This window comes from Panthera tigris, chromosome A3 (assembly GCF_018350195.1).
Source record: "Panthera tigris isolate Pti1 chromosome A3, P.tigris_Pti1_mat1.1, whole genome shotgun sequence".
In the NCBI taxonomy this organism is placed as follows: domain Eukaryota; kingdom Metazoa; phylum Chordata; class Mammalia; order Carnivora; family Felidae; genus Panthera; species Panthera tigris.
The window spans coordinates 90559357-90582660 of record NC_056662.1 but is presented as its reverse complement, the minus strand read 5'-3'; the positions used below and the strand labels follow the sequence as shown (position 1 = coordinate 90582660).

At 44.8% G+C, this 23304-nt stretch overlaps 1 protein-coding gene across 1 annotated transcript in view; it reads left to right on the top strand.

The window, feature by feature from the left end:
• The window catches only part of TACR1 (tachykinin receptor 1), a 141567-nt gene extending 121444 nt beyond the window's left edge, over nucleotides 1-20123 (top strand). The window contains exons 3-5 of the mRNA XM_007083489.3: nucleotides 14500-14650; nucleotides 15711-15907; nucleotides 16966-20123. Of these exons, the coding sequence (XP_007083551.1) occupies nucleotides 14500-14650; nucleotides 15711-15907; nucleotides 16966-17257 (640 nt within the window). The 3' untranslated portion in view covers nucleotides 17258-20123. The remainder of the gene's footprint in view (nucleotides 1-14499; nucleotides 14651-15710; nucleotides 15908-16965) is intronic.
• The last annotated feature ends 3181 nt before the right edge of the window (nucleotides 20124-23304 follow it).

The following is a 23304-nucleotide window of genomic DNA, read 5'->3' as shown; positions in this document are numbered from 1 at the left end:
CTCACAAACCCTATGAAAACAGGTGGTCACCTGACTTGACCGATGGGCAGTAGTTTGTAGCCCATGCCATGGAGGACTAAAGCATGGAGTCCCGTGTGGTGTCAGGGGACCTGGGTCCACACCTGACCATTCCCCTCCACCACCACGACTCACCAGATGCACAGCTATGCAGAAGCTACTGTGTCTCAGCTTCCTCACCTTCAGAGTAGAGATAAAGATAGGAGCATCTATTTCCTCTGGTTGCCGTGCAGATTAAGTGAGCAGGAAGTCTTGAACCCATGAAACTTCCCCAGAGGCACAGAGGAGCACAGAGTACAGAGCATAGGTGTGATGGGGAAATAACTTGAGACTCAGAGGTGTGAGATTTAGGGTCTCGTTTGAGATCTGCTGCATGATCTTTGAAGGGCAGTTCCTTAGTTTCCTCTTATGTAGAGTTGGAATGATTTTACTCACTCTGAGGGGGATTGGCTGGGGCAGGAGGGAAGGAGGTGGGCGGGAGAAAATGACAAAATAAATATGGTTGCACTTGGAAAAGGTAATGAGGCTTTGTATCACCCAGTACCCAGATCTTGGTTTCTAATTTTGGCTTTAACAAAAAGGAACCAACACACACACCTCCACACACAAACAAACAATGTTGGAAGTCAAGAGACATGGAGGGGCAATCAGAAGAGCTCCCAATGACTGAAGTTGGGGCAATTAGAACAAAATAAATAAAGTAGTATTGGATTATAATCCAAGGTATAGAATACATATACATAGGTCCATATTTATATAAATGATTGAATAAACAAGTAGGTGAGGAAGAACAGACAAATATTCTATTGGTCCCATATTATCCCATGCAGAAATATTCCAAATAATTTATGTAGATACCCTACTGTCCAGGAAGGGGTACATAACTCCCTATCCTCAAGTGTGGGCTGTGTGTAGTGACTCTCTTCCAAAGAGTACAGTATGGAAAGGGGCAGGGAGTAGCTTTAGGATGGATAAACCTGACAAATGCTACCTCAGTCAGGTGATCCAAATCAATACCAACAATGATAAGCCATATTAATAGCATGTACCCTTGGTATTATGTGATGAGAATGGCATCTTACCTCTGGGGTCTTCCTCCAAAAAACCCATGTCTCCCATCTTGTAATGAGAAAAACATTAGACAAATCCCAGCTAAGGGACACTCTACAAAATGCCTGACTCAAAACTGTCAAAGTCGTCAAAAACAAGCAGTCTTGAACTTTGTTTAATAACAAAGCATCGGTCTTAGTAGGAAGCCTAGTTTAATAGGCAAAAGTAATAAAGATAGGAACGCTATTAAAAAGTAGGCAAAAACCGTTGTCCACAGCAATAATCACAAACAATTCCTCATCTTCTCCTACCTCCTGCTCTCATACGCATCACTGCCCCCTTCAGGCCCTCCCCAGTCAGAACCTTCTTCCCACATCAAGTCCACACAGAATGTCTGTCTCTAAGGCACAGATCAGCTTAGCTTTTATTCCAGCAATAAAGACCCCTTTTTTTGTAAGAGGAAAGGCTCATAAAAGTTGGTTGCAGAAATTACTAGATTCTCTTTGGCCAGCTTGGAGAGGCATGAAAATCTATCAATACTCCCACATTAAAAATGTTTGTCCTCTCATATACAATCCCCATCCGATTTCAAATTGATTAATGTAGTCTCCTTGAATATTTTTTGTGAGACACATAAATTGCATTGCTCAATTTGTTAATGGAAGCTACAAACTGGCGGCCTGTGTGGCTCATGGTATAATGGTCTAGTGTCTATGCTAAGAAGACACTAACTTTTGGCTGAGGAACAGAAAGTAGGGTGTTTGTCTTTCCCACATGTTTCAGCCAATTGAGATCCTCTTTGGGCTCAGGGTTCAAGACAAGAAACGACAGTAGAAATACAAGAATGAATTCAGGTGTAAACCGGAATCCAAGACTTGTCCACATTCCAAGTCATCCATGTAGATGAACTTGAATGCTAGGCCTGATGTTTTTAGCTATGCTATTTTTCAATAAATTACCTGCCTTTATCAAATGCTGTGGATAATTTTTGTGCTTGGTGTATGTGTTCCTTCTTTAAAAACTATGGTTTCCCTGCTCTGCATGACATTTATCCATTCTTCTTCTGAGCTCATCTGAGCAGAAAGAGGAAAAAATGCAAAGGGTTGCAAAGAGAAAAGGACAGATCTGTTTTCTATTCCCATTTCAACCCTGAGTGACTTGAACAAGGCAATTACCTTCCCTGTACTTTAATTTTTCAATTTAAAATGGGGTTAGCAATAACTGTCTCTTACCCCAAGTCCCAGAGGTAATCACACAAAGACAAATCCACTTGGCAGAAACACCTTTACAATGAAACTACTGCACACAGGCAATGTGAAATTTCTACATCTTTTACAAGCCAACAGCTGTTTATATTGTACCATGCTTCAAACTAGATTTCATCAGAAGATATCTCCCAAAGAAAAGGAAAATGGCCACTAACTGGCCATTTGTTAGCAGGTGTTAGTGCTAAGATTTGCTTTGTGAAGAGGAGATACTTTGCAGACACAGCATGAGAAGGGGCACTGGGCATGAGCACCATGAGTCTGGGAACTTAGTCCAGACAGGGTGGACAGGCTATTATGACTCGGATTGTTTTGATTATTTTAAGTGTTCCTCAAATCCCAGGGACGAGGGGGAGTGTAAAAATCAGCCAACACCTACATTTATGGTGCAACTTACTTACATCAGGAAATGTTAACCGATACCATTTGGCACCGATTGGAGCAGTTTTAAAACAATGCCCCACCAAAAAATAAATACATAAGTAACTTTATGTTAAATGTTCAAGAGAATGATAAAGTACAAGCATCAGTTCTGCTGCATGTATCTGAGTCCCCCTCAACTCCAATTTCATTAAAGGCTGCAGCAGCCAGGGCAAAAAGCACATCCCAGATCTGTCCTTGGTTACTCATCCAGCAAGGTGGATTCGCTGAAGTGATAGTCTGCCAACCTCAAGCAGAGCGTATTAACTATCTGGAGGGGTTGAGGGTGGGTGAGTTGTATCAGCAAAACATTCATCAGTGCCTGCCAATACTTGTAAAAAACATGTCGCAGACAAAAAATGCAGTCTTGTTCTCAATGGGATTGTAATAAACCAAAGAGGCTAGCAAAGCTCGTGCTACGTTGGTAAACACTGGACCGAGGTACATACTGGAAAATGGCATCATGACATGGTAAGGGATGGGGGGGGCGGGTGGTGACTTGGGCCCTGTGCGACGAATGCAAGCACATAAAATGCGCGATGCTTTAAGGCCCCTGTTACGGGGAAATGCCTCCACTCTCAAGGAAATGCTGATTGGTCCGGGTGCCGGTTTCAGTTTGGCGCCACCTGGTGGTGATTGTCTGCCCAAACGTCGCTATCTGGGCTGTCTGGCGTGGTTGGGGCTTCCAAAACTACTAAGGGGATTCCAGGAATATCTACATGATTTGATGTCATCTGCCAGACAGAGAAGATTGACCAGGGAATGGAATACAGACTCAGGGGCTCCCTCTCTGTCTCCCTGCCTCCTGAGACAGAGTCTCCTTCTCCACCACATTACCTACCCCACCGAAGTAAGAACCTTCACCCACCACGGCATCTTCCTGGCCACCACTAGCTCAGACCAGCCCCCTTGGCCCCACTCCAGAAACAACTCCTCCTCCTTAATTTCCTCAAGGCCCCACTGATGTGGAGTTGTCGAGGCTGTTTACAGAACATGAGAGGAGTGATTATAGAAATTGGAGAATTACAGGACAAGACAGGATAATACCTTCTTGAATTTACCCTCAGATACCACTGTTCTTTGTACTCTGTTGAACAGTCCTCACCACAGGCAAACTCTTGCTGGCTGTGCCCTTTTACTAATCCCTGCTTTCAGTCATGGGGTTCAGGAACGCTCACTCTTGTTCTCTCTGTCTCTCCCGGCCCCCTCGCCTCCCTCTCATGCCTAATCGCTCATCTTTCTCTTTTTTTCTTGTTACCTATACTCTTGATATTCTCTTACACAGAGACAGGTTGAGCATATGTCTCCCTTCCTCAAATTAAACTTCTAGCCTATCTTCTTGTGCCTGAACACAATAAGGTCCTCGGCTAAACCAAGGGCCATCTGATTTATGTTCTTCTCTCAGCATTATGAAGTCTGCAGAAGCTTTGTAATTCAGGGTTTATTTTGTTCTTTAACATATAGCCCAGTGAAAATTTCAGGCAGGGGTATAGTCCTCCTGTCTCTACCCTATTCCCATGAGCAGACTGGAAGGAGGAGGGGTGTGGGTAAGGGAGCTTGGTTTCTTTCTGCTTGGGAGTCCATTGTTTACATGTCTCTTCTTAGAGCATTTCCAAACTCTGGAGCCATTCCCGGCAACACATCCTCTTTAGGACCTTTCTCTTTGTCTGAGAGAGCTGACCAAGAGAAACTCTGAAACCAGGACATCATGAGAACCAGTGCAGGGTTGGGCCAGTGGATTTGCCATATGATATCTTCTGGGAAGCTGAAATCCTGGCCGCAAATAACTGAAACTATCCCCTGACCCTCTTCTTAAGAAGGTCTAGAAATATTCCGTATTGGAGAACTGAGTAAAATAATACGAGAGTTGTACTGCCATGGATAAATGATATGCTACAAAGCCACAAAAACTAGATTGTGTGGAGCTAGCACCAGAAAGAAAGATCAAGGAAACGGAACAAAAGCCCAAACAGAGCCAAGGATACATGTTAGTGGTATAAGGTATAAGTGCAATTTCAATTCAGCAAGGAAAGGACGCAATATCTAATAGCGGTGCTGGGAAAGCTGTAGACAATTAGTGAAGAAAACAATGTGGCAGCTTTTGTCATAACACTCATCAAAATAGATCCCTGATGGACTGAATAGTTACAACACAAATAATCAAATAAATAAACTGGAAGAAAGCAGGGGTGAATATTTTCATAACTATGATATTGAAAAGGCAATTCTGAGTATAATATGATAGAAGCCATAAAGAATTCTCACAAATTAGTAAGGACTGTATGAACAACCCCATGTAAAATCGAGCGAATTATACAAGTGGTCAATTTGGAAAAGAAAAAATGACAATGACAAAAGGCATAATTATAAAATTTCAATTTATAATGAATAAAGAATATTAAAAGTAAGCTATCATGTTGTTAAAGACTAACACATCCCAACACCCAGTGCCACCATGCAGGAAAAAGAGAAAGCCCAGAGGCCATAAGTTAGCAGATACTTTCTGAAGAGGGACAATATATGCCAAACCTTTAATAATACTTTAATTCTGGCTAATTAATTGTTGGGAAATGAGAATGAGAGCAAAGATATGTATTGAAGATGTTAATTACAGTATCAGTTAAATATAAAAACATTGTAAATAACTCAAACGTCCCAATTAGAAGGCAGGCTGAATACCCATGTACTTCTATAATATGGGGCATGGTCACACTGGTTAGAAACATTGTCAAAGAAATAGATTCATTGACATAAAAAGATGATTGTGGCACAGTGTTATTTTTGAAGTAATATAAAATATACCTATGTATGTACAAGTAAGAGTGTGAATGTGCAGCTAGGTATAGGAAGATGTCAACTTTATTAGGATTTATTTCTAGGTCATGGGCTCACAAGAACTTCTAAAGGTGTTCTTTTAATGCTTGCCTGTATTTTCAAATCCACAATGAATATATAGTGCTTGCAACAAGAAAACTATTGATTACAAAATTGGGGTGCCTGGGTGGCTCAATCAGTTAAGCGTCTGATTCTTGATTTTGGCTCAAGTCATGTTCTCAGGGTCATGGGATCAAGCCCTGAGATGGGGCTTAAGATTCTCTCTCTCTCTCTCTCCCTCTGTCCCTACCCTGTGCTTGCTCGCTCTCGAAAGAAAGAAAGAAAGAAAGAAAGAAAGAAAGAAAGAAGAAAAAAAATGAAGAAATGGGAAATGGTCAGGCCTGGGGCTCTGTGCCTGCAGGGTATTCAAGAGCATGCCCTCAGGGGGGCTTCTTGCTGGCTGTGGGTATGGAGCAGGTGAGAATTCTAATGTCCTTCCAAGCCTGAGATGGTATCTTTCTATGAAGAGTTTCCTTGGGGCCAGTTCTGCAAGGGTGATTAAAGAGGGACACCGCTGGGCTCTGTCTCCAAGGACCATAGCATCTAATGAAGCAGATAAAACATAAAAAGGAGCCTGGAGAAGAACACATCAAAATTCTGACTTGCGTGGTTTGGATAATGACTGCAGAAAAACATATGTTTTATTTCCTCTTGTTCACTGGCAGGAGCTGAGCCACTGCCTTCAGGAGGCAGCACCATTTGGGGGTAGGAATCTGGGGAACCCAATTTTTCTGTGAATTCAATGAATATACTTGAGCATCTGCCTTGATTGGTCAGCACATCCTGAAAGAGGCTGACCTGGGGGCATTTCTGCCCCAAGTTTATGCCTGGATGCAGTTGATGGGAGTATGATCCCAGCCCTCTCTCAAGGATAGCGAGGACATGTCCTCACATCTCTATATCCCAGGGTAGACTGGTCACAAGCAGGGGAGGGTACACGAGGGCTTTGTTATCCCATGCAAATGTCTTTCTCTGTCCCCTGACTTCTCCCTCCCTTTTGTGACCCAGCAGTTTAGGAATGGAGCCCCCACTTACTGCCCCCACTCCTCACTCCCCATCAGCTGGCCCACCTGCTCTAATCATCGCTGACCACACCACAAAAATGGAATCTGCCCATGACCTCCTATTTCCAAAACCACAGAGCAAGTTCCTGTCCTCATCCCACCTCCGCCTCCCAACACTCCTCCCCCAGGCAGGCTCCACCAGTCCCTGGACTCTCCCTCCCCGCCCTGCACCTCCCACCCCTCACTCTCCTCCTTCCCTCCTGCCCTGGGCTCATCCTCATGTGGGCCTCCTCTGCCAGCCCCCTCTCTTCCCTCATCTTCTCAGGGTTTGGGGATACCCAAGGGATCCAAATCTAATCTCCACCCAGGCCTCTTGTCCTAGTTCCAGCCAGATTCAGACATTCAACTGCTTGCCCTGAAGGTCAGCATGTCCAAACGTCAGCTTGCTGACCTCCCCAACAAACCTGCTCCTCCTCCCGGGTCCCCATACCTGCAACAGTCAGCCTCACTCTCCCCCATTCACACAGGCCAGAAACCCAGCTAAAGTGCCGAATGGCAGCCAAGCCCACCAGCTTTTCCTCCCAGCCACAGCACCCCTTGGGGTCTTCCTCTCCTCCCCATCCATCCAGTCTGCCATGGCTCTAGCTCAGGTCATTGCCGCTTCCAGCCTGGCTCCTTGCACAGCTTCCTAAAGGCTGGTGCCTCTAGCCTTTCCTGCCTCCATCCAAGCCCCACTGTGGCCAGAGCACAAGTATCTGATCATGTCACTCCCTGTTTAAAACCATTTTGTGATTTCCCATCAACTTCAAAATACATTATAAACTCTCCAGCATGTCATAAAATGCACTTCATGATTTGTCCTCTGTCTACCTTTCTGTCTAAGTCTCCTGATACTTCCTCACACAGCCATGTTCCATTAGTCTGAGTCACAGCACAGCACCGCATCATGCCAAGGTCCTCCCTTGGTGCCTTTGCACTTGCTGTTTTCACCACCTGTAGTGCCCACCTCCTGCACACATATCAGGGCGTGGCCAAGCACACCTCCTGCAGGAAGCGTCCCTGATTGGATTGGTTGAGAGTCTCACTTCTGCATTCCCATTATTCTCCATGCACTTAGTAACAAAATGCCTACTGTTTTCAGGGTAATTTTAAAAATTGTTTACATATGTATGTATTTTTTATATTTTATATATATTTATAAAGGCCCCTGACACCTTTCTCAGTGTCTCCACTCCACTTGAAGAGGTAACCACTGTCAGTCACTTCCCATATTACATTCTTCGGCACTTCTCTGTGTCCCCCAAAGACTGAGCTCCTGGTAATGGGAACAGAGGCTTGGATTCCTCACACAGGGCCACAGAATTTATGAATTAGTAGACTGCAGTTTCTTTTTGTCTCCAATAGGACTGCAAGGGCTTTGGGATTTGGTCTAATGCCTAGAAGTGAAAGTGAGCAAAAAAATATATGGATTTTTTTTTTCTTTTACTAGGAAGAAACCACATTTATCTGCAAAGAAGACAATTTTTTGGAAGGAAGTAAAAAGTTAAGCAGGCATCTAGCACTGTGCTTGAGGAAGAGACAGCCTGAGGGCTGCTCAAGGAAGGGCAGCAAGGGGGTACTGCTCAGCTCATGTCTATCGAGGGGTGGCCCCACAAGTCCGAGATGCAAAGAGGGCTCAGGCGTGTTCCTGGTTATCTCAACTTGGCAGGACCATCCCAGGAGGCAGGTTCAGCTTGTTGCCTGTGACATAGGATGTAGTGAAAGCTACCAGGCCACAGGTTCTTAGTTTAAGAAGGAACGACATCAGTCACAGCTGCCAGCAGGAGTAGGCTCAACGACGATGACTCTCAGCCCCAGCCACAAGGAGAACCCTCTGGAGAGCTTCTGACACTCTGATGCCCAGGCAGCACTGCAGGCCAGTCTTAAGTCAGAAGCTGAGACTGGAAACCACACACTGGAAGTTTTCAACATTCCCCAGGTGATTCCAGTGTGCAGCCCAGATGGAGAGCACTGTGCTTCAAACTTGAACTTGCACATGAATCACCAGAAAGTCTTATTAAAGTACACATTTTCCGATTTGGCCCATCCAGGGTGGGGACTGAGAATCTTCGTCTCTAACAAGCTCCAGGTATTGCCGATGGTGCTGGCTTTATAGCTAGTGAGCAGCGCGTCACAGGGGGTATTCAAGAAGTAAGGGGCTGATTACATGGTGTGGAAACTGTAGAGAAGGCTGACACAATGAATGAGGGTTAACGCATTGAATCAGATAAGCACAGCAGTGCTCATCCACCTTTCTGTGACAGCTGAAATCTCCCACCACCACCACCTAACAACCTGATCCACAGAAAGCCACATATAAACCCAGCAGAGTTGCTTGTTTAGAGGGACAGCAGGAACCCCAGAGCTCTGCCCTCTTGTCTCCCTTCCTCCCCCACCTCAGGGCACCTAGAGCCTCCATGAAGTGCATTAGAAGACACACTGGATACTATTTAATAAACCCATCTATCTGATTTCAGATGCTGAGGACTATTTCAGAGACTGGAACTGTTGGTGCTTGAGCAATGAGTGACTCCAGATAGTGAAACGTTAGTAAACTTGGATTAGTGAGCATTACGGCATTAAGGACAGGCGAATCTGCAGGATTTGGGGTGACACAGTCTGTATACAGCAATTTTATCTTGTAATATGTGCCGCTTCTAGAGGGGTGACCTGGAGGAAACAAAGGTAGGAGGTTGTTGCATGCACTTGCCTTCCGAGGGTACCGGTAAGTCCACTGGCAAAATTTAATGATCGGAATCCACCGACATATCTCATCAAGTGGGAACCAAGCCACCCCTGCTGTCACAGCCTCTTGCTGTCACTCCTGGTCCTTTCTCTCACTCACTTCAGATGCACCCCTGACCCCTTCTTCTCTTCTCTCAAGGCGGATACTAACTCTGAGAGCTGATTAAACCCTGCCTGGCAGGAACCTAGGAATATCAGATGGGAGAATAAAAAAAAAAAAAAAAAAAAAAAAAAAAAAAGCATGGAGCCTCACATAATAAGATTACACGAAATTCCATTGGCGGGCTCTTTAAAACAATGATTATGGAAAAAAAAATTACAAAACAGGATTATCTCCAGCTAACTACAAGAATATGGTAAAATTTCTTCAAGAAGGTGTCAAGATGGAAGAAATGTATTCATTTTCATTTTTTCTAATGATGGAATTTCATTCATTTGACCTTAGAATTTTTTTGAACTTCTTTAATGTAGTCATTTAGAATTTTTAGTAACTTGGACATTTTTTGGATTGAGTATTTGCAATTCTTTTTTTATTTTTTATTTTTTGTTTATTTTTGAAAGAGCGAGAAAGAGCGCGTGCACGTGCGCGCACAAGTTGGGGGAGGGGCAGAGAGAGGGGAGGGGACAGAGGATCCAAAGCAGGCTCTGCACTGACAACAGACAGCCAGATGCAGGGCTCAAACTCATAAACCGTGAGATCATGACCTGAGCCTAAGTCAGCCGCTTAACCGAACTACTCAGGCATCCCGAGTACTTGCACTAGGCAAAAGGGGCTTATCTGAGCAAGATTTAGGAGGATACATTTTACCTTTGATCCCATCCAAGAATCAAACCTACAGGTTTGTTTGTTTTTTTATGATTTGGGAGGGAGGGAGGGAGGGAGATTGTTGAGGGGCTCCCAAAGGGAGCAGAAAACTACTCATCTGGAGATGTAAGACCCCAGCTTCACTAGAATTTTCTCATGGATTTTTTAAATTAAGTTTATTGTGATAAAATACATATAACATAAAACTTACCATTTTACATTCACCATATTGTTGCAACCATCACCACGATCCATTTCCAGAACTTTTCCATTATCCCACATTCTGTACCTATTATTCCATCCCCTCTCCCCAGCCCTTGGTAACCTCTATTCCACTTTCTGTTTCTATGAATTTGCCTATTCTAGATATTTGATTTAAGTGGAATCATCCAGTATTTGTCCTCTTGTGTCTGGCTTATCCACTTAACATGTTTGCAAGGTTTACCCATGTTGTGGTATGTATTAGAACTTCATTCCTTTTCACGGCTGAGTAATATTCCATTGTAAATATATACCACATTTGGTTTATCCACTCAACTTTTGAGGGATATTTGGGTTGCTTCCACCTTTTGGCTATGGGAAATAGTGCTGCTATGAACATTGGTGTGTAAGTATCTATTTGAGCCCCTGCTTTCAAATCTTCTGGGTATATATCTAGAAGTGGAATTGCTGGATGATATTCCTGTGTTATTTTCAATTATCCCTGTTCTACAATGGACAAGTTAATACTCTCCCTGACTATAGTACTTTTTAACTGAAATTAAGTTCATACTTTTTGTTGTTTACAAATAAGAAAATTACTTTTCCTTCTTTTAAAAAAATAGAAGCTGATAATTTATGTTTATTGATTCATTTTAGCATTTTCCTAATGGTCTGATCTGTGATTTTTCCAAAGGGTACTTTGTTTTAAAGTGTATGTTTTATATTCTATTCAAGTATGGTGAGGCCAACAGATAAGGACATGATTGCCATTGAAAAGATAGTTTATTACTCATAGTTCCCAGGACAAAGGGGCAAGTGCGCCACATAGGGCCACGGGCAGAGAGAGAGTGCAGGAGACTTCAGGAAGGCTTTTATTGTGTGTTCCAGAGAAGGAATGGGTGAGGCAGGATAAACAGGCTTAGAATTGGCTAGTTTGAATCATTTCCATGAGCTCTGTGCCCCTGACTGTCTGAAGTGGCCCTGGAGTGACCATGGCAGCTGGATATCATCCCACAGTGTAAGAGCCCCTGAGAAAACAAGTGGGTGGGGAGTATAGGCCCTGGGTTCGTTAGTTTGCATAGGAAAGGCACGCTAGCAGGAGTTATCTCTAGGAATTAACTAACCCAAGGAGGCACAATCCTTTCCAGGTCAACAAGGCCTAGACCTCAAAGCATCAGATACAGAAACTAAAAAATATGGTTAACACACATCTTAGTGAAGTCATAAAATCTCAAACAATGGGGTTCCAACAGGCTTGCAGACTTGGACTTGAAACAGTGCTTCTCAGTGCTAACCATATGCAAGAATAACTTGGGAAATTTTTCTCAGCTGTGGTTTCCTGCTTCTACAATCAAGGCCAATTTAATGTGTCTCTGAGCACTGATCATTTTAAAAGCTCCCCTGGTGATTCTCATGTGATTCCGGGCTCAAGAACCATTGGTTTAGGACAGTGTTTCTCAAAGTCTGAACCTGGACCAGCAGCAGCATGAACTGGGAATTTGTTATGAAAGCAGATTCTCAAGCCCACCCCAGACTTGTTAAGTGGGAAAGTCCAGGTGGGGTCCAGCCCTTTGTGTTTGTACAAGCTCCCCCAGGTGATTCTGAAGCTGGCTCAAGTTTGGGATCCACTGGTTCAGGGTTAGGAGCACCGGTGACTGGACTGCAGTGTCCTTCCATCGTGTCCCTGACTCCCATATAGATGCTCAGCACTCTGAGGCACTGGCCCCACAAAGCTCAACTACTGTGTTTTGATCATCAACCAAGTATCGGTTTGCATAAGGCAGGACTATTCTTCCACGTAGGAGAAGCAGGTGTATCCTGAAGGTTCCCAGGGTCTCCCTGTCCCCTTATATCCAAGTGATAAGTACAGCAATCGGGGGAGAGGTTGAGATCAGGTAGGAAACTCAGTATGCACTCACTGCCATGGTGACTGGAGAACCCAGAGGCTCCCAGAGGAGGTGACAATCAAGGGGGACCTTAACAGCCTGTTGAGACTGTTGGAGCAGCCTGTCTGCACAAAACGGATGCACTCAGCACCCTGCTTTGCTGAAGCTGTTGTGCATTATTTAAGAGCTCTTCAAGTGTCTTCAAGTTGCAAATTTTAATATTCACAGGAAGCTGAATAAGTAAAACTGTGGAGCTTTGCAAAGAAGTAATGAAAACATAGTACCGATAAAGAGAAATTAAATGAATAAGTAGGTTTTCTTTATTGGAAAAAAAATCATTTAAGAGAATAAGCATAAACAGAGTCATCACTGGATGACTTTTCTCCAGTGACAAAAAGCTGGTTCTGGGGTCACAGTCCTGCCTTCTTATTCCACCCTCCTCTTTTTACCTGCTGTGAATTTGGGAAAGTTAATTAAATTCTTAACTTCAGTTTCCTCATCTACAGAATGGGATTATGATAGTACACGCCTAATCATTTTTTTTGAGGATTAAATAAGAATAACGGTAAAGTGAGTGGCATTGTGCTCTTCACTAAATAAAATCTAACTATCGTTTCTGCTATTAATACTATCATTAACATTATTATCAACATAGCGATCTAGAGTGAACTCCCTAAAATATTAGCTGTTCCCACTATTATTACTACTATTACTACTAATGGATCCTCTCCATTAAACTCACATCAGGAGAAAAGGGCTATAACTAACCAGATATACAAAGCACTCACTGAGAAAAATATCCTTTCTCAAAATTCAAAAAATTATTTGAGCATCCTACTTAGAAGGACACTTGCCTTAAACAAAATAGAATAAGTTATGTTGTTGCAACAAACATCAAAATCTCAGTAGTTTATCAACAATAGCCAAATTATGGAAAGAGCCCAAATGTCCATTGACTAATGAATGGATAAAGAAGATATGGTATGTATATACTACTCAGCCATCAAAAAGAATGAAATCTTGCCATTTGCAATGATGTTAATGGAACTACAGTGTATTATAGTGTATTATAGCTAAGTGAAATAAGTCAGTCAAAGAAAGGAAAATATCATATGATTTCACTCATATGCGGAACTTAAGAAACAAAACAAGTGAACATGGGAGAAGGGAAGCAGAAATAAGATAAAAACAGAGAGGGAGGCAAACCATGAGACTCTTAATTACAGAGAACAAACTGAGAGTTGCTGGAGGGGAGGTTGGGGATGGGCTAAATGGGTGATGGGTACTAAGAAGGGGCCTTGTTGTGATGAGCACTGGGTGTTGTATGTAAGTGATGAATCACTAAATCCTACTCCTGAAACCAATGCTACACTATGTGTTAACTAACTTGAATTTAGATAAAATCTTGGAGAAAAAATTCTCAGTGGTTTAATACTGCAAAAGCTTATTTCCTGCCCATGTCAATTTGTCCCAGTCAAACTCAAGTCAATTGGTATCTATTTTGCAAGCTGTAACCCAGAGACCCAGGAAGCTTCCATTTGCAGATATATTTTTAAGGGCCAGGCTTAGAATTAGCTTATACTTTGTGGCTTTCACCCACTGATCCTAGTTCTAGGATAAATTTTGTTTCTCTCCTCCAAGCTAATTATTCTTATACCTGTGAATCCACTTGTCCTACAGAAAGAATGAGAGCTCACCAACCACCTAGTGGTTCTCACCTGAATGTACAAGTTTGTCTACACTCCTGCACAAAAGCCCAGCCTAAATGTAATCTGACTGGAATTAACCGAGTGGTACAAACACCTCCTGCATTCTAGAGAATACACTTTTATTAATGCAGCCTAAGGTTGCATTTTTTTTGGAGGGGGAATGTAAGCAATATTGAACTTACCATCAACTGAAATTGTCATAAGTATACAACAGATTCAGTTCCCTTTCATCAATGTTTTTTCTTTCTTCAATCTCAACAGGAATCTCTATTATGGAAAAAGTCCACAAGAAAAACCTAAGTTGAAGAGATTTGCTTTCTCTAGTTTATCCATTCATATATCAGCCAACCACCCAATGCAGGTGGCCAGACTCCATGCTGCCTTATCATCCAAGCTCATTAATGGCAAATGCTGAGAAAGGTGGTTGGCAAGCCTTGACCATCCCTGTCCTTAGACTGAACCCTCCCATCCTTCCTGTTGCAGGTACCACATCTGCGTAACTGTGCTGATCTACTTCCTCCCCTTGCTGGTGATTGGCTATGCGTACACTGTTGTGGGAATCACACTGTGGGCCAGCGAGATCCCTGGGGACTCCTCTGACCGTTACCATGAGCAGGTCTCTGCCAAGCGCAAGGTAAGCAAAGAGCAAGCAGCACCTAACCCGCCCTGGCTCAGGCTGGCAAGCATATGAGCCTCAGAACCTCAGGAGGCCCAGAGGCAGCAGGCACAAAACATCCCTGGGTCTGTGGAACAGTGGAAGGAGGAGAGGAGATGTGGGACAGAGGAGGGAAGAGATCTTTCTTGGTTGTATTTGTAACCTAGGCCTGCCTGTATAGGCAAGAGCCACTTCTTTCTTGCCTTAAGAGTAATTGCAACCTGTCAAGCCATTAACACACACACACACACACACACACACACACACACACACACACACTTAACTACAAATGCATTGAAGAGTTAAGTCCTCTTTTATTATTAAAGTTTGACAAAATAATACATTCACTTGGTTCAAACATCAAAAAGTTTTAAAAGGAACAAAACTAGTGATGGAGAACAGAAACAGTGGGTCACATTACTATTTATAAAAAACCTTTTAAATCCCTTTTAACCATCTGGTGCTCCCTAGCTGCAGCTGTCCAGATGCCTCCCTTCCTCTTCTTTCCTCTGATACTACCCTGGCCCCTCCTCTCCACCTTCCCCCACCCCCCTGCCCTCACTGCTTCCTCCTCCTTACTGAGTCTCTCCCCACTGAATACCCATTCCCCTGGGTCATTGTCTGCTCTCCCTTGGCTTCTGCAGCCACTGCCCAGAGGGGTGACATCACACAGAGGTTCTCAAACATGACTGTGTTTCAGAGTCACCTGAAGGGCTTGTCAAACCAGAATTCTGGGTCTCACCCCCAGGGTTTCTGATTCTGTAAGTGTGGGATGGGGTCCAAGAATTCTCATTTCTGGCAAGTCCCAAATGATGGTTACAAAGCTGGTCCCGGAGCCACACTCTGAGAACTACTGATATAATCAAAGTCCTTTGATACCACATATAAATGGTCCTGTCTCCTCCTCGAAAGGGGTTATTATAGACACTTCCCACCACACACTGCACTGTGTGCAGTGAGGGGCATGGGAGGAGAGAGAAAGTAGCCATGAGAAAAGTTGGCTGTGGTGGTGACCTCACCTGCCCCATCCTCCTGCCAGGTGGTCAAGATGATGATCGTCGTGGTGTGCACCTTTGCCATCTGCTGGCTGCCATTCCACATCTTCTTCCTCTTGCCCTACATCAACCCTGATCTCTACCTTGAGAAGTTTATTCAGCAGGTCTACCTGGCCATCATGTGGCTGGCCATGAGCTCCACCATGTACAACCCTATCATCTACTGCTGCCTCAATGACAGGTGAGGACCTCATCCCCCACACTCTCTCCAGGGACAAGATCATTTGTCTCTATAGCAGCCAAACAGCCAACCTAAATGAGCAAAATCTTTGTGAGACAAGAGGGGGTGGGAGGGACTGCAGCAAAAAGACCACACTACTCCATCCCTACTAATTATTGCCATGCAGCTTTATGAGCCCAAAGTGGACTTTGTTTTTCTTCTCCAAGAAGAACCAGACATCCATACTTTTGTGTGAATCTTCTGACTTTTGGACACTGGCAACTAAGTTAGTGGGGGTGGGGGTGCACATTAAAAAAAAAACAAACCTCTGTTATTGATGCATATAAATAGGCCTGAAAGCTGGATCTAGTTCATGGCCTGTGATTTTGTTCCCTCTGCCCTGTGGATCCATGCACAGGGGGCTGTGCATGCAGTGGGGGGCGGCGGGGGGGAGACAGGGAGAGTAAGACACAAAGAGAGATTGATGGCCACAGAATACCATTCTCCATAGGGCATCTTTTCCCTTCACTGGCCTCTCACTTTCCTCTTTCCATCTCATCTCATCATACAATTTGGGCAGCTTTACCCAGTTTCTTCTAGCAGTTCCAGCAGGACAGGGTAAGCAAAGAGGAATCAGTGCCTGGAAGGCCCTTACTTAGTCACACTGATCAGGAGAGCTGTTCTGGCAGAAGAAGCCAACCTTAGACAAGCAAGAGAAGGGAGAGCCCATCAGGAATGGTGGTCATCCGGGTGCCTGGGTGGCTCAGTCAGTTAAGTGTCGGACTCTTGATTTCGGCTCAGGTCATGATCTCACAGTTTATGGGTTCAAGCCCCACATCAGGCTCTGCACCAACAGTGTGGAGCCTGCTTGGGATTCTTTCTTTCCCTCTCTCTCTGTCCCTCCCCTGCTCTCTCTCTCTCTCTCAAAATAAATAAGCTTTAAATAATAATAATAACAATAACAACAGAGAGTCATACTTAGGCTTGTCTATGCGTTAAAGAGCTGACATAGTGGTGACAATGCCCTCTGGAAGCAGACTGTCCCAAAGGGTCACCTCTCCCATCTTCTGTCTCTCCAGGTTCCGCCTGGGCTTCAAGCATGCCTTCCGGTGCTGCCCCTTTATCAGTGCCGGCGACTACGAGGGGCTCGAAATGAAATCCACCCGGTACCTCCAAACCCAGGGCAGCGTGTATAAAGTCAGCCGCCTGGAGACCACCATCTCCACGGTGGTGGGGACCCATGAGGAGGAGCTGGAGGATGGTCCCAAGACCACACCCTCGTCCCTGGATCTGACCTCCAATGGCTCCTCTCGCAGCAACTCCAAGACCATGACAGAGAGCTTCAGCTTCTACTCCAACATGCTCTCCTAGACCGCAGGTCTTCAGCAGGGGCAGCCACCACCATTTTTGTCTTGCTTCACTTCATGCATGGATAATGCCTTGATCTAGAAACCATCAGAAATTCCCTAACACTGGGGTTTGTGAAAAAGTTCAGAATTTTTTAGGGAAAACATCCAATCCTGAGTTTAAAAAAAAATCTGGATTCTTCTATGACTTTGATATCCCCCATGCTGTGTGACCCAAGGCAAACTGCTGAACTTCTCTGAGCTTGTAAAATGGCAAGGTTGGACTTGATTTCCCCTAAATCTCTTCCATGATTCTAAAATTAACTTTGGTTATATGTGGGGGCTCATTTAGGGATGAATCCTACAGCACCTGGATTTGCCTGGAGCCTCCATGAACTTCAGTGAAGTTGTCCATAGTCGTGCTCACATTATTCTCCTTTAGCTGGTGGAGCACATCACATCAACCTTCACTCATCAGGGTAAACAAAAGAAGGAACCACATAAAATCCAAAGGAAAGGTTTAACTCTGTCTTCTAAGCATCCATGAAAAGGAAGCATGGATGCCTTCCTTTAGAGACCTCAATATTTAGTGCATCGACACCTCTTGAGATTGAGAGCCTCAGGTCCATGTGGATTATATCCCCAGGGACTGTCCTGAACAACCAGTATGGCAAAATAGGTCCAGTGATGCCAGCTAATGTCTGCTACAGACCAAGAGTCAGGAGGCCTGTGCCATACTTAATCTATCTGAGCCTCTCTTTCCTTATTTGTAAAATATGGGGCTGAGCTAGATAACCTAAGTACTCCTTTTAACATTCAGTGGTTCAAGGATTGTATGAGTTTTTTGTTAGTTTTATCAATTGGTAATCTCAAAAAGAATAAGAACAGCAAGTCTAGTGACTTAGTACCCTGTTTCTGGAGAGTAGCAACTGCTACAACGTGTCAATATCCATATCAAACATGCTCGGACTTATCCTAAAACCACGAGTATTTTCCTTCTTCTGGAACGTTTTGGTATTTGACAGAGCAGAGGACTTCATGTCAAAGTTTGCATCTCTCCATCAAGTGTTAGCAGGCCAAGTTCCACAGGTGGAGATGCCATCAAGGAAGATAAACATGTGGGCTCCCTGCTCTGGCCTTTTGGGGTATCTTAGGGCAGGGGCACTAATGCAGTCTCAGCTTTATTCTATTATTCTAGCTTTATTCTCAGATGTCCAGTGAGCAAGGAGGCTGGACCCTGCAGCTCCACTTGTGGGAAGAGGCCACCTTATATCTTCCCTTCAGATTCTCTGAATCTCCCTTCCTGCCCCCATGGCTTAACTGGCCTCCTGTCTGAAAGGGGTGGGAAGACCCACCAACCCCACAGGACAGTCAGTCTACCAAGAGCCATGAATTTAATCCTCCATGTCTCAGCAAAGCTTTGAGGTTTCCAGCAGGTGAGCACACAATTTCTTGATGTCTCCCAGATTTGTGCTTTGTCCAGATGTGGCTGAAAGCAGAAGTCTCATGTAACATCCATGAATGTCTTCCTTGTGGTTTGAAGAATGGATGCACATGTGCTGCATTTGTGGTGTTGACAGAGACCAATGCTGCCCACAGGCTCTCTAGCCTTTACTAGCCATGAGGGCTATAACCCTACCAGGGCATCAGCAGCCCTGAGAAAGTTGTATAGCAACAGTATACGCCAAAATAACCCAATAGCCACATTCTGCAGAGCAGCATGGGAAGGATTAAATAAATTAAATAAAGTTATTTCAGTGTAGACATATGGATGAAAGACATAATTTAGGGGCAAAAAAAAATCAATGCCCAAAGCATTAATTATACTTCCAATAAAAACTGCACCATGTTATTCATTCCAGAGGGGTATATAAGGAACCAGAATGATTATAAAAAATACCCAAGAAGAAAAGTGTCTAGGACTTGGGAACATCCTCTCTGTTGAAGAGGTTAGAGTTGAATTCAACAATTTGTTGAGTACCTGCTCTGTGCTTAGCCCTGAGCTGGGGACACAAAGCTCCTCCGCTCTTGAGGAACCTACCAGACTGGTTTGTGGCTAGTTCACCTGTCCTAATAGGTCGAGACTACCCATCAGGCATGGAGGCAGCTGAGAAGCACATTCTCCCCAGGATTTTAAAGACCTACCCTCAACAGCGGTAATCAAGCCAAAACCTAGCACCTTCAGAGAGACTTTTGCAATGAGCTCTCTGAGATCATTGCAAAGGGAGCCACCAAGGGAACTGAAGGGATGTGGTTGGACAGCATCAACACCACACATAAGAAGAGAGAATACTGGATGGTCCTGGCTAGTTCAACTATGGCAGAACATCCTACTGAGAGAGCCCAGCAAGCCTTCCTCTAACCCATTCTCCACTGAACTTATTAAAATGTTGTCAGCTCCCATGTGTGAGAAACACCATGATTTGCACTGTGCATGGGTCTCATTTTTATAGAAATGTGTCACCCTGTGTTTATCTCCCGAGTGTTTTTCCTTGGTATAGTGTTCAGTAGTAAAAGAATATAAGATATCATGGGGCCATCTTTATTATGTTACTTCCAAAAAGTGGGATCCAGTTGCTGTCAATGTGTTATTTGTACTGTGCCAATCCTCCTCTTCATTTCGTCACAGAAAGGAGCTGAGACATATATCACAAACTCAGTCAAATCATAGTATTTGAGGGGTGGGTGGGAGACCTTTCTGGGAGGAACTGAAGGCCAGGAATCCTTGTCCTCCCCACCCCCACCAGAATTTGAAGACACACTGGAATGTCCTTTCTCTTGGAAGGACTAAGAGGTCTCCTGGGAAAAGGGGACTCAGGAGCTGACCTCATTGACCTGGTTTTCAAGAAGAGTCTATAAGTGGACAGCGGTCGTTCCTGAGGTTTCTGTTATCCAGCCTGGGATCCTGGAAAGAATCTCCATACAGAAATAAAGTGTGTGTTTGACCATCTCACGCCTCTGTCTCATCCCTGGGGAACCTCAGCACCCTACAGGATGCTGAATGGGATGGTATGATGAACCCTGCTCACTTGCATAGCCACAAGGATGGAAACTAACACCTAATAGACTTTTAACTCTGTGACAAAATGGGTTGGCAAACTGGTGGCTGTTTGCAGGTAGGGATCTGGGAAGGTAAGGTGGGATTGTGTGAAGTGCCCAACAATGTCACCTGTGAACAGAGCTGTGTCCATGCAGGCCCTTTCAGAACAGATACCAAAACAGAGTTAGAAGTACAAGAGATTTATTGGCGGGACGCCTGGGAAAGAGAGGAGAGGAAGCAGAAGCAGGCAGGGGAAGCCTGAAGCACAGCACAGATGTGACACCTGTGATGAAAGGGGGTGGGAAGGATGGGCAGGCAGAGCCTCAGACCATGGTGAAGCTGTGAAAAGTCTCAGATGGCACAACCACATCAAAGTTTTCCCATAGAGGGGAGCCTGGGTGGCTCAGTTGGTTGAGCATTGGATTCTTGGTTTCAGCTCAGGTCATGATCTCACGATTCATGGGATCAAGCCCCATGTCAGGCTCTGTGCTGACAGTGCAGAGTCTGCTTGGGATTCTCTCTCTCCTTCACTCTCTGCCCTCCCCTGCTCATGTTTGCTCCCCCCAACCTCTCAAAATAAATAAACATTAAAAAAAAGTTGTCAATGGCATAAATGGCCAGGTCTGGCACCCCTGCCACACGTTGTCACTGGGAACTCTCCTGGGAGAGAGTGGGCTGCATCTGAGGCACTGCAGCTGGAGGCTACCAGATGATTCTCCCCAACCCCAGTTCTCTCTTGAAGGGACATGAGAGCTGGGACCCCCATGACTGCCACCAGAGCTTTGGTCCAGCCCCCTGTCTTTAAAAACACATGTCGGGGCACCTGGGTGGTTCAGTCGATTAAGCATCCGACTTCAGCCCGGGTCACGATCTCGCGGTCCATGAGTTTGAGCCCCGCGTCAGGCTCTGGGCTGATGGCTCAGAGCCTGGAGCCTGCTTCCGATTCTGTGTCTCCCTCTCTCTCTGCCCCTCCCCCGTTCATGCTCTGTCTCTCTCTGTCTCAAAAATAAATAAACGTTAAAAAATAAAATAAAATAAAAATAAAAACTCATGTCAGGAAATAATTGGCAGAACTCGAAACCTTAATGGTAATGTCTGTGAACCCTGGCAACCTGCCTCCTACTTCCTGGGGCCACCTTGTACCACCTCACCTCTCAGGCACCTCCCTCAAAAGAGTGGGGAGAGCTGTCAGTGGACTTGCAATGACACAAAGGTTGTAAAGGTATTGAAAGAGCGACTTTTGAGGAGAATATGGACAGTTACCCAACTGTCCAACTGCATATGCATATGCAGTATCAAATGCAAATAATAAGAATGTTTCCATTTAAACCAAAGCACCTTAAACTGATATTCTTGTAGAAGCTTCCAGGGATACACAAACCACCTCAAGATTTCTACAAGTCATACATAACACATCGCCAGTGCGTGTTTGTGTGCATGTGTGTAATATGCAAAACCTGAATCTTGTCAAGAGAAATCAGTCGCCCTCCATTCTACAGAAAAGGAGAAAAATGATAGTGTTTATAGGACAGGGATGAGCAGCCTTGAGACCTTCAGAGCACAGTGACAGGTATAGGCTGCCCTGGAGAATCAGAGCAGCTCCTGGAAACTGGAAACCACTTTGGAACAAAATCATAATTCACCCCAGATGCCCAGATGAGTTAAAGCTGTTAGAACATCATTAAAGATGTCCATGGCAGTAAAAACACCAAATTCATGATTAAGGGGTGTGCTGACACTTCTCCCTGGGAAAACGAGTATTTGTTAGGTGAGGAAGGACTAACCTGAGTTATGGGCAAACAGATCACACCAGCTATGGAGTACAGATTTTCCCGTGGAAAGGCAAAGACGTTTCATCTAGTCCTGTGTGGGCACATGTAGCCCACATACACACCGCAGATGCTTAGCTTTTGGAGCCACAGCTGCCTATAGTGATACACCCCCAGGGGCTGCCAGAATGCAAGTGTATGTGAGATGCAAGTGCATCTGAGATCTCCTTAGCTCTGGAACCTTAGGGGGGATTTCAGTCAAGACCCCAGGCAGAGGTAGGCCAGGTGGGGACACTCCAGGCATGTTCCCCTCATTCATCTTCAAAGGTGAGGGGAGCATCTGGCTATAGAAACTGTTTTCCTGACCACCCCCCCCCCATAGTGTGCTGAGACACCCTCCTTTACATGTATCCAGTTCAGGAAAACAGGGAGGAAGGAGAATGAGGCCCTGGAAGGGCATATCTCACAAGCACTGCGTTCAACATAAAGCAGTAGTGACTTTTGATCCTGGCCTCCCTCTCAAGCAGCAAAGCTAGGAAGGAGAACACACTGCTGATTAGAAGCAAGTACCTCACAGGTATCAGCACTGACATGAGCTTGATGGGCGGCTGCCCCTGCCCTGTCACTCTCCCATGGCATGTTAGCAGCATATGTCACACCAGCTCCAGAGATTTTCATGCAGATTCAGACCCAGGTCCTCTGAACTGCATACACCTGTGTCCTTTCCCTTTTTCTGCCTCTGTTTATTTCCAGTTTCCTTTTGTTCTCCATGCTTTACTCCAACATTGTTCCCATCCCTGGAAGCCCTCACCTGACACTCTCCCTGCTGAAATTTTGAGGTTTGTTTTTTAATTTTTTTTAATGTTTATTTATTTTTGAGAGAGGGAGAGAGAGAGAGAGAGAGAGAGAGAGAGAGAGAGAGAGCACGAGCAGGGGAGGGGCAGAAAGAGAGGGAGACACAGAATCCGAAGCAGGTTCCAGGCTCCCAGCTGTCAGGACAGAGCCCGAAGTGGGGCTCGAATTCACAAACCACGATGAAATCTCTAGGTTTTAATGCCACTACTTGGGATGCCTTCCTGGTATGCTCATCAATAAAGAGGATTTGGTGTGATAGTGAGAACGACCATCCCTAACAACTTCCCTTTCCCATCTCCCCACATCCCCGCTTGCCCAGTCCATGTACCCACCCACCCACACTTTCCCTTTATCCCCTAACCCCACCTCCCCCTCACCCACTTTCCTTAATTGAGATGCTCTCAGAAC